The 12,447-nt window shown below is 41.7% G+C and overlaps 1 protein-coding gene across 1 annotated transcript in view; it reads right to left on the reverse strand.

The window, feature by feature from the left end:
• TM7SF3 (transmembrane 7 superfamily member 3) overlaps positions 1–12,447 on the reverse strand; it is a 37,994-nt gene that overhangs the window by 8,606 nt on the left and 16,941 nt on the right. Inside the window, exons 4-7 of the mRNA XM_082665775.1 lie at positions 12,167–12,287; positions 10,915–11,086; positions 5,938–6,115; positions 919–1,005 (exon numbers count right to left, since the gene is read on the reverse strand). Of these exons, the coding sequence (XP_082521901.1) occupies positions 919–1,005; positions 5,938–6,115; positions 10,915–11,086; positions 12,167–12,287 (558 nt within the window). The remainder of the gene's footprint in view (positions 1–918; positions 1,006–5,937; positions 6,116–10,914; positions 11,087–12,166; positions 12,288–12,447) is intronic.

Consider the following 12,447-nt stretch of genomic DNA (forward strand, 5'->3'; position numbering starts at 1 on the left):
GTAATGGAGGGAAAGGAGTTGCTGCTTCAAACAATTTATTAAAGCAAGTTCGAGGAGTTTTATAAGATCAAGATTATGTTTACTATCCCCTTGATGCTCATTATACTGCCTGTTAATGAATTATATAAGGATTTTTTTTTTTTTTTTTTTAGTAACTGCAAACATTATATAAAAGTCAGCCCAGGGCTTCCCTGGTGGCGCAGTGGTTGAGAGTCCGCCTGCCGATGCGGGGGACACGGGTTCGTGCCCTGGTCTGGGAAGATCCCACATGCCGCGGAGCGGCTGGGCCCGTGAGCCACGGCCGCTGGGCCTGCGCGTCCGGAGCCTGTGCTCCGCAGCGGGAGAGGCCACGGCAGTGAGAGGCCCGCGTACCGCAAAAAAAAAAAAAAAAAAAAAAGTCAGCCCAATGAATTCAAATCAATTCAATGAGCATAATTCATATTCTACTTCCCCCACTGGGTTTCACTGAGCAGATCGTGGAGTTCCCATTTGCTGTCTGAACCTCCCAGGGTTGTGCAGACATTTCGACCTCCCTGTACTGTACACTGCAGCCTGATTTATACGAAACCATGTCAATCACCATCACCAGAATCCACATATATTTTTACATAGACGTCCTGATTTCTAATTAGTAATCTTTGGTCAACTAGTCAATCTAGCAACTGAAGTTTTGATGCACAAATCAAATTTTATTCCCCTCTTAATAAGAGAAGGTTGCATTCCATTGCTGAGAAAAGAGAAAAAATCAAAATGCATTGTAATTCAGTAGAATCTTTACTAAAAGACCCCAGCTACAAATCTATAAAGATAGTGGAGGTAGCCAGTTGCTTACTCTCCTTACAGGTCATAAATTCCCCAGCAGCATTTCAGAAAAAAGACCACAAGGCATGTAAATAGCAACTATATTAGACAAAATACCTGTTTTCCAGAATCTGTGTCCAAAGAAACAGATGAAGAGACCAAGCAGGGCAAAAAGAGTGAAGAACACTTTGGTAGATACTCTTCCTAAAAATAATGAAAACTGAGTGCATAATACATCGAATTTGATACTTTGAATCAATATAGAACAAAGCTTCATGAAAAAAAGCAAAGTGAACTGACAATAATTTATTCCATACGTGTATAACTTATTTTAAAAACATCCTAAAAATAAATAAATAAAATAAAAATTAAAAAAAAAATCCTTGCCACCCCTAATGACTTACTCTATGTGGGCAGTGAATACCAATGGTTGCTGGTGTCACAAAAAGAGAAGTCAGACGACACTGCTTCCTGATGAAGGTCTGCAATGCTACCCACGACACATTTGGGGGAGGGGATGGGGGAGAAGTGGGAAAGGAGGAGGAGAGAGAGCGTGCCTGAAACAAATAACTGTTTCTTCACAAATAAACTACAAGAAGAAAAGGAGGGTCGGGGGAGGGAGAACGATGGCTTAAAGGGGATTTAAGACACACATCAACTAAAAACAATGTGCAGACCTCATCTGAAACCTGATTCAAACAAACAAAACTGTGAAAAACAATTAAGAAGCCTGGGAAAATGTAAACACTGGCTGTTAATCTGATGCTATTAAGGAATTATCTTCAATATTTTTCATTGAGACTTGTGCTAATGATACTGTGCCTATATATTTTTTAAAAAACAGCACTTATCTTTAAGATATACATACTGTACTAAAATTTCATAAGCAAAATGACCATTAGGGACCCACTCGAAAAGAATCCAGTGATAAGGGGGGTGGGGCACAGGGACACAGGTGGGTGTATAACTGCAACAAGATAACGGCCATGAATCAAAATTGCTAAGGCGGGATAATGATATATGGAGGCTCACTGAAGTTTTCAACCACAAAAGAGTTTAACCAAAACTCACATTAAATTAAAGAAGACATATTATTCTATAAGTAACACATGAACAAATTACTACCAATCTTCTCAATTATACACGTTGCTTGGGAAAAAAATGTAGTGTAATAACTAATGATGAAGCACAATATGCTCCCTGATGCCGAAGAATCCAAACCCTGTGATCCTCAATCGGCACAAACTTAAATAGAAGAAACAGGATTCGAAAGACAAGCCCTACTGAAGGGAAAAACAGATCCACTAAATTCACCACCATCGTGACACCTTTGAGATAGACACAAGAAAGTCATCCCCGAACTAAAAACAAAAACAAAGCACCTACGCAAACTCCTGTGAAGTGTTACAAACTGACCACAAGTCAAAACACATAAAAGGGGCTTCCCTGGTGGCGCAGTGGTTGAGAATCTGCCTGCCAGTGCAGGGGACACGGGTCCGAGCCCTGGTCTGGGAGGATCCCACATGCCATGGAGCAACTAGGCCCGTGAGCCACAACTACTGATCCTGCGCGTCTGGAGCCTGTGCTCCGCGACAAGAGAGGCCGTGAGAGTGGGAGGCCCGCGCACCGCGATGAAGAGTGGCCCCCGCTTGCCACAACTAGAGAAAGCCCTCGCACAGAAACGAAGACCCAACACAGCAAAAATAAATAAATTAATTAAAAACAAAAGTACCAATGCCACTGTGGATGTGAGGATTAAATCAGTCAGTGCTTTAAAACACACACACACACACACACACACACACACACACACACACACACACACACAAAATACTTGAGTGTTCAGATGGATACCATGAAGACCTACATTTAGATAAGGAACACAAAACAGAAGACCACCATTTGCAGGGCATAAAATATACCTACATATCAGTTTCTCTGAGAATGAAGAGCTCAAAAGAAAGATGAAATGAGAGTTACTGCAACATCCTGCTTATTTCAGACCTGCGGCTGACAGCAGTTCTACGATTCAATCCTTAGAGCAAAAACATGCAGTTCAGTGGGATAATTTTTTTCAAGTGAAAATCTAGCGGAAGTTTCCAGCAAGTGGTGCAGTCACCAAAGACAGCAACCCAAGAAAAACTGGCACACACAGTTAGATATGTTCCTCCAGGACATTAGACAGCAGAGAGGAACTAAGTAGAATCTCGGATCACAGTACCAGGAAGGAAGGAGAGAAAAAGTTAAACATACAAGTAAAGCCCGAGAGGAGAGATTTCATAAGTAGAATCTAGAGACAACACAAGGTACGAATTCTGGGGAAAATGAAGACAAAGGGGTGAGTGGGAGGGGAAGACACAGGGGAGCCAATGTTTAGTGTTTTTAATCATGACGGAATCACTATAGCTATGACAGAGGCCAAGGTTTTAATTAAAAGGCAACGTGGGGCTTCCCTGGTGGCGCAGTGGTTGAGAGTCCGCCTGCTAATGCAGGGGACATGGGTTTGAGCCCTGGTCTGGGAAGATCCCACATGCCGCGGAGCAACTGGGCCCGTGAGCCACAACTACTGAGCCTGTGCATCTGGAGCCTGTGCTCCGCGCAACAAGAGAGGCCGCGACAGTGAGAGGCACGCGCACCGCGATGAAGAGCGGCCCCCGCTCGCCGCAACTAGAGAAAGCCCTCGCGCAGAAACGAAGACCCAACACAGCCAAAAATAAATAAATAAATTTTAAAAAATTAAAAAAAAAAAAGGCAACGTGGGTCCATCCGCCCTACTGTAAGCTCAGGAAAGGCATCCTAGTGTGCATCGAGCTTGAAGACAGAAGCCACAGAACCGAACTCTGAGCTGGAGGAACAGTAGGATGGGACCTTTCCCTCCCCTCCGCCTAATGTGAAAAGACAAGTCCCAGAGCTCACTCTCATTAGGAGGGGCCCTGGCGCAAAGAGTTTGAGGGAAAGGAAAGGGAGGAACCCAGACAAGATAAACCCATCAGTCAAAAACGCAGAACTTATATCTGCCTGGTCTCTTGCTCTGTATCTCTCAAGGACCTTGCGCGTGGCAGTGGAAGACTGGGCAGGATACAGAAGACAGCAAACATTAAACCCTGGCTTGAACCCAGCCTACAGACTTCATTCTTTAGAGCAAAACTCCTTGAAAGAGTTGTTTGAACTCTTTCCAATTTCTTTCCTCCTATTTGTTCTTGAACATATTCGAGTCAGGCTACCCTGAAATGCTCTGACTGGCACCTGTGGCCTCCATGTTGCTAAATCCAATGGTCATTTTCCAGTCTCTTTCTCAGCTGCCCCGTCAGCAGCATCTGACCCAGGTGATCACTCTGCCTTCCTCTAAACACTTTCTTCTCTTAGCTACAAAAAACTTTCCTTTTACCAATCTGGTTGCTCCTTCTCGGTCTCCTTGGTGGGATCTCCTTCAATTTCCTGACCTCAGTAATCATTGGAGCACCCGGGGCTCAGTCCTTAGACCCCCTCCCTCTCCTACAGCTATAAACATAAAAGGAATGATAAACATGGAAAAATGCCATTTGGCAACCGGCTGGTAATAAATGTTTCAGGCAAGGCTCACCAGATGCTAAAGCCAGCAAGTGAAGAGTTTGAGAAACGACTATTTACCTGTACTCAAAGTATCTCCCCAAAAGATACTTAAAGGGGAAAACAGTTACTACACAGTGGAGAAACCTGGCTGACACCCAACCAAGTAATCAGGGTTACTACCACCAGTAATGGAAAACACAGATATCAGGTGCCTCTAGAGAAGGACACTTCATCACTTCTTTTGTATTCCTATAAAAATTCAAAATCTGAACTTAGTCACAAGGAAACATCAGATAAACCCAAATTGAGGATTTTCTACAAAAATAAATAAACTGTACTCCTCAAAAAGGTAAAGGTTTTGAAAGACAAAAACAGACTAAGAAATTGTGCCGGACGCAGGAAGATAAAAGAGACAGTTTAATGCAACATGTGATCATGAAGTGGACCCTAGACCAGAAAAAAAATTTTTCTTCTGGTTATAAGGGACATTGGTGGAATAACTAGTGAAATTTGATAACATCTGTAGGTTAAATAACAGTACTATATCAATGTTAATTTTGTGATTTGATAGTTTTACTAGTTACATAAGGAAATAAATAGAAACATTTAAGGGCCAAAGGGTCTCTATGTCTGCAACTTGCTCTCAAATGTTTCAGGAAAAAAATGTATATATATGTGTACATAGAGAGAAAGAATAAAAAGCAAACAGCCTAACGTGGTAACTAACATCTGAGGACCATTGGTGAAGACTATGCAGAATTCTCTGAACCATTTCTGCATCTTTTCTGTGAAACTGTTTCAAAATAAGATGCTAAATAGACATAAACAGAAAGATCTTACAGCAGCCCCACTGCCAGCGCCCTCTCTCTCCTGGACACTATGATGGTCAATCTCCCTATTTCTGCTCTTGCCTGATTTTTCTCAAACAAAACAAAACAAAGCAGCCAGAGTGATGCCATTGAAACACGAATCAGCACCATCTGCTCAAGCTCTCCAATGCCTTTTCATTGCTCTCAGAAGAAAAGCTATAGTCCAAACTGGGACCTGCGAGGCCGCCCGCTCCAGCAGCCACACGAGGCAGGCTCGCAGCTGAGGGCCTCTGCGCTGGCTGTCCCCTCGGCCTGGCACCCCCCGCCACTGCCCCCCCGGTGACACGTCCATGGCTCCCTGCCTCGCCCTGGGTCTTTATCCTAATGCTACCTGTTCAGCAAGGACTTCCTGAGCCATGCTTTCTCAAATTCTCTCGCCCTCACTGGTTATCTCCCTTTCCTACTTAATTCTTGCTTCTTTACCCTCGTCATGTATATCTCACATACGATATATTTCACAAATGTATCTTGTCTGTCTCATCTCCCCCACTAAGATGCAGGCTGCAGGAGGGCTAGTATTTTGTCTGTTTTGTCCACTGCTCTATCCCAGTGCCTAGAACAGAGAGTGGAGTAACTGGACGGGCTCAGGAGGCATGCGCTGAATGCATGAATGCATGAGACAAAAGCACTTCTAAATATCCTTAAGTTCTGTACTAGTTGATAAAGATCCGCAAAGCCAAAGAAGAATTTTCACAGTTGAAATCCACATACTCACCAAGGGAAGAACAATTATCCTCCCCTGCCTCAAAGCTGCAAGCGTACGTGTGAGCAGGGACGTAAGCTGCAGACGTATTTAGAAATGGATCCCTAACGATGACGTTGTAAATGACACCTTGTCCACGGAGGGAGGAGAAAGAAACACTTGTCTTATCATCAGCTGTTAGGGTAACCACCTGAAGCCAAAAATAATGCACGATTAGTGTTTAGATTAAAAAAAGCAAACGCCTTTTCTCCACACCCTATCCAGCGTTTATTGTTTGTAGATTTTTTGATGGTGGCCATTCTGACCAGTGTGAGGTGGTATCTCACTGCAGCTCTGATCCGCATTTCTCTAATAATTAGTGATGTTGAGCATCTTTTCATGTGCCTCTTGGCCATCGGCATGTCTTCTTGCACTGTTGGTGGGAAAGTAAATCGATACAGCTACTATGGAGAACAGTATGGAGGTTCCTTAAAAAACTAAAAACAGAACTAACTACCGTATGACCCAGCAATCCTACCACTGGACATATACACCGAGAAAACCATAATTCAAAGGACTCATGCACCCCAATGTTCATTGCAGCATTATTTACAATAGCCAGGACGTGGAGGCAACCTAAATGTCCATCAACAGATGTATGGATAAAGAAGACGTGGTACATATATATATAGTGGAATATTACTCAGCCATAAAAAGGAACGAAATTGGGTCATTTGTAGAGACGTGGATGGACCTAGAGTCTGTCATACAGAGTGAAGTAAGTCAGAAAGAGAAAAACAAATATGTCATATTAATGCATATATGTGGAATCTAGAAAAATGGTATAGATTATCTTATTTGTAAAGCAGAAATAGAGACACAGATGTAGAAAACAAACGTATGGATACCAAGGGGGAAGGAGAGGCATGAATTGGGAGATTGGGATTGACATATATACACTACTGATACTGTGTATAAAATAGATAACTAATGAGAACCTACTGTATAGCACAGGGAACTCTACTCTATGCTCTGTGGTGACCTAAATGAGAAGGAAATCCAAAAAAGAGGGGATATATGTATACGTATAGCTGATTCACTTTGCTGTAAAGTAGAAACCAACACAACATTGTAAAGCAACTATACTCCAATAAAAATTAATTTTAAAAAAACCCCACAAGCTTTTCTATTATAACCCCACCTACATGTGCTATTAAATTCTAATATGAAAGTACAATTCTTGTTTAAAATATACACTAGCCCATTTGGCTTTTTTAAAACAATTTATTAAAATATAGTCGATTTACAAAGTTGTGTTAATTTCTGCTGTACAGCAAAGTGATTCAGTTAAACATACATATATATATATATATATATATATTCTTTTTCATATTCTTTTCCACTATGGTTTATCACAGGATATTGAATATAGTTCCCTGTGCTATCCATCCTACATATAAATAGTTTACCAACCCATTAGACTTTGTCAAGAGATTGTCCTGCACAGTATGTACGTGTTGATGTGAACAAGCTCTTACACAAAATGCATCTAAAGATTTTGTATATGTTAATAATTTAAGTAAAATGTGATATAAATAAATGATTTAAGTAAAATGCGCTAGTTAGGACAAAGAAAAGAACTTTTTTCTCGTCTGCTAGACTGTAAATGACGTGAGGGCGGGAACCTTATTGATCCTGCTCACTAGTGTCCCTCAGTAATTAGCACAGAGTAAGTGTCCAACAAACGTGAGCGGTCACTGCGAGCTACAGAGCTGACGCAGGCCGTGTGGGTTAACGTCTCACAGAGAGCACTCACTTACCTTTGTCTAGCAGGCTCTGAAATAAGAAAAATCACATACAGCTGTGCTGCCCTGTAGCCCTTCACTTCAAAAATTCCCTTTTAAAGGTTGTTTGTTAAATAGGGAATAAATATAATAGGAGAAGCAAAGGCCCCACGTAGCCCTAATACACAGACATGTTCCTACTAACAGAGGGAGAAAACGAAATGTTAGGGTTTCAGGAGTAAATTATTAGGAGGCTCTTAGAAAACTTCTAGTGTTTAAATATAGTGCTTAGCCTTCAGAACTATGTTTTCTGGGGCTTCCCTGGTGGCGCAGTGGTTGAGAGTCCGCCTGCTGATGCAGGGGACACGGGTTCGTGCCCCGGTCCGGGAGGATCCCACATGCCGCGGGGCGGCTGGGCCCGTGAGCCATGGCCGCTGAGCCTGTGCGTCCGGAGCCTGTGCTCCGCAACGGGAGAGGCCACAACAGTGAGAGGCCCACATACCGCAAAAATATATATATATATATGTGTGTGTTCTGGGCAAAGGATTGGTCAAGTCCAACACAATGTTAAGAATAATACAATGAAAACGTTATACACCACACTTGGATTCAACAGCCGTTCTTGCTTTAGCAGATTTGCTTCTCTGTCCCTCCCTCCTGATCCTCCCCACCCCACATATATAGTTTTTGGCTGAACCATTTTAAAGTAAGTTACAGGAATCATGACATTTCACTTCTAAATACTTCAGCATGCATGTCCTAACACAGTGTTTCTCAGACGTAATAGCCTATGAATCACTGGGGAGCTTGTTAAAATTCAGATTCTGATTCTGCTGGTCAGAGGAGGTACCTGAGATTCTGCTTTTCTAAGAATCTCTCAGGTGATGCAGCGCTATGCATTCATCCACCACACTTTGAATAGCAAGGTACTAAGTACAAGGATATTCTCCTATGTGCTCACAATACCTCAGTTCACCTAAGAAAATTAATAATTTCTTATTATCTAATACACGGTCCACATTCAAATTTTCCCAAATGTCTTTTACAGCTTTTCTCCCCCTTAACCAAGATCCAACCAAGTTTCATGTATGATGTTTATCTCCAATTTCTGCAATCCAGAATCACCCTTGAAAGATTAAGGAAGTTATTTTACAGATCACTCCACAATCTGAATTTATCAGATTGTGCTCAAGATGTCTAACTTGTACTTTGATCCTATGCATTTCTTGTAAACAGGGACTCCTATAAACAGGAACTCAAGTTAAACCTGTTTTGCTAGAATATTCCATAGGTTATGGCGATAAAGTCAGCCTACATTCACATGAGCACATAATGCAGGTTCACCTACTATCAGCAAAGCTAACTCTGACCACATGGATAAGGTAGAGACCATCGGATCACTCCACTCTGAGAGTAGTTTTCCCTTTGCAATAAGAATTAATCTGAGGGTGCTATTTAGGTATCCTGGGAATATCCTTCCCCCCAACACTCTTTCCACCTGGTGATCCTTGCCTGAATTATTTCACTGAGGGTCAGAAAATGGAGATTTTCTAATTCTATTATTCCTTCTACATTTACTAGCTGGCATTCTTCTGTAAAGCAGAACTTTCTCTTATCAACTGGGAGTGAATTACAGATCCTCCTTTTAAAAAGGCAGGGTAAATTCCTTCCCTTTATTAATTTTCAGAGTGTAATTTTGTGTACGTTGCTCCAACGGTAGCAACTGAGCATTTTTCCTTTTTCTTTTTTTAGTATCAGTATGGACGTGTTTTTGTTTATTCAAGGCATAATCAATCACGTTCTCTTTGATGATGAATTGTCCCAGAGATGGCCAGTGTGAGCCTCCTCAAACAGGCTCCAGGGACTTCCGTGGTGGTCCAGTGGCTAAGACTTCGCCTTCCAATGCGGGGGATGCGGGTTCAATCCCTGGTCAGGGAGGTAAGATCCCACATGCCTCGCGGCCATAAAACCAAAACATAAAACAGAAGCAATATTGTAGCAAATTCAATAAAGACTTTAAAAATGGTCCACATCAAAAAAACTCCAAAGAAAACAAAGAACAACCAGAAAAAGCAGGCTCCAGAGTCTTCTCGACACGCCCTCATTAGTCGTTGAGGGTTTCCTTGAATTCTGGCACGCGATATTCTAGCTCTTAACCAAAAGTTAAGAAGTAAACTAAAAAGACTCTAAGAAGTCTTACATTCTTTATAAGAATAAAAATGGTCTTCAAAATTTCCTATGTACGAAGGCAACCTTTGCCAATAGAGCTTCCTAATTGGTGAATAAGCACAATGAGTTTTCTTGTTCAAGGCTCCCTCTTAGCATGGGGAAATAACATGCTAGGTGACACAGCAACAAAATCAGATCTTACTCTGCAACAGGCTGAGTGCCTAGGTTAATCACAGACACCCAGTTTCAATCGCTTCTTTCTATGTAATCTGATAATCTACAACCTTCTAGGAAGATCTTAGCAGTCTAGAAAAACTTTACCCACCAACCACTAGACTGACAGATGACCTTGTTTATTAGACCGATATCAGGCACCCTTTAAGACATAAAGATAAAATCCTGCCCTCCACAAAAATGATCTAGAGCATGAGTCTCAAATTTTAATTTGCATAGGCATCACCTGGGGATCGTAAAGACAGATGCTGATTCCATAGCTCTGGGGTGGAGCCTAAGAGTCTGCAACTCTAACAAACTCCCAGATGATGCCAAGGCTGCTGGCCTGTCCCCACCCTTGGAGTCACAAGAGTTTTCAGGGGTTTCAAAAGCTCGAAGAAAACTTTTGCTGCAAGTTAGAAACTTTGCATTTGGGTTTAAATATTAAAGGTAACGTATATATCCTTAAACAGTTTCACATTATTTTTTCTCAAAACACTATAACCTTTAGACTTGCCAAATTTTTTTAATCTAATAGTTATGGGAGTACATAGAAAATTACCACCCACTTCCATCCATAGCTCAAGATTACCAGTCATAGATGTGGCTGCAACTAAAATATAACACAATTTACATGCATCTCCTCAAAAGGCAACGTTACTTAGGGATATCACTAGTAATGACTTCCAAGGTGATAATGAAATAAAAGAGAAAAAGTGAGAATCCCAGAAAAACCAAGAAAACAGTTTAAAAGAAAAAAAAAAGCTCCTGGTAGCTTCTCCCCTTCTCAACTCTTACAAAGGCATCACAGTCTGGCCACACAAATTATGAGAGTCAGATTTACCTTGAGAGCATTGGCCTGCACCTGAGGCACCTCGGCCATCCTCTGCAGGTGCCTTAGCAATGCCTCTTCAGTGAGGTCGTTTTCCGGCAAAAAATACTGATAGACGTCATACTGTAACCTCCACCTGGAGTCCTGGCCCGTCTTGACGTCACACGGCGGAGCATCTGCGCCTCTAAAGTCAACCAACAAAACTGAACATCAGTCTCTTGTGCTGCAAGTCTCATCTATAAAAAAGAACCAAAAGCTGGAACTTCAAACTTCTGCAACAACGGTTCCAAGTTTCGCACCACCAAGAAAGGAGAGGCAGTATGTATGGTTACATAACCAGACGTATCAGTCAGGTTGAGTCAACTGCCCGCTTTGCTACTTGTTGGCTGTGTGTATGTGGGCAAGTCACTTAATCTCAACAACCCTTAGGGGGCCTTTCTGTAAAATAAGAACAGCAGCCCCTTCTTCATAAAATTAGGATTAAATGACAACACACAGCACTTAGCAGCACCATGGATGATACACAGGGAGCATTTCAAACGTTAGCTATCATTACTATTAAAGTAGAAACTAGGGCAGAATGTTAATTAAAATAATAAAATGCTTACAAAAAATATGAGTGTTTCATGCCTCCAGAATGTTTTCTATATTTAAAACTCTTGGGCTTCCCTGATGGCGCAGTGGTTGAGAATCTGCCTGCCAATGCAGGGGACACGGGTTCGAGCCCTGGTCTGGGAAGATCCCACATGCCACGGAGCAACTGGGCCCGTGAGCCACAATTACTGAGCCTGCGCGTCTGGAGCCTATGCTCCACAACAAGAGAGGCCACGATAGTGAGAAGCCCGCACACCGCGATGAAGAGTGGCCCCCGCTTGCCACAACTAGAGAAAGCCCTCGCACGGAAATGAAGACCCAACACAGCCATAAATAAATAAATAAAGCAAACTGTCCACAAGTAAAAATAAATAAACACTATAAAAAAAAAAAAAAAAAAAAACTCTTTACAAAAACTAAGATGTACTTCTAAGCTCATAATAAAGGCTCAACATCTGGCTCTTCCTAAGAATGAAGGGAAACAACATTAACTGTAAATGACAGCTTGAGTATTAGTAACAAAGCTTAAATTACTTCCATTCCAAAAAAAAATTAGCAATTCAATTTTGCTAAAGAGAAACTATGGATTTTGAGAGAATTTACTCAATCTACGCAACAGCGAGCAATGCACGTCCTAAAAGGAGTTTTAGGAGTTGGGAGACAGACATACCTCGCATGACCTAGGTTTGCTGGAGCAAATTTGATAGTTGTTTCAAAGAAATTATACTCCAGGTAAATGTTGGAATCGATATCTAAATCAAACTCCAAATTACAACCACCAGGGATAGGATCTGGATGGAAAACAAGGAAGTTACTTAACATAGAATTCTTATATATTCAACCCACACTAGGAAAAACAGAACCCCACCCCTTATAAGAACTCCCAATATAGAAGTTAAATAGACAGCTTCTGGTTTCGTACTACCTCATGGACTAAGGGTAAAGTTAACT

This window comes from Grampus griseus (genome assembly GCF_964374135.1).
Source record: "Grampus griseus genome assembly, chromosome: 11".
NCBI lineage: Eukaryota > Metazoa > Chordata > Mammalia > Artiodactyla > Delphinidae > Grampus > Grampus griseus.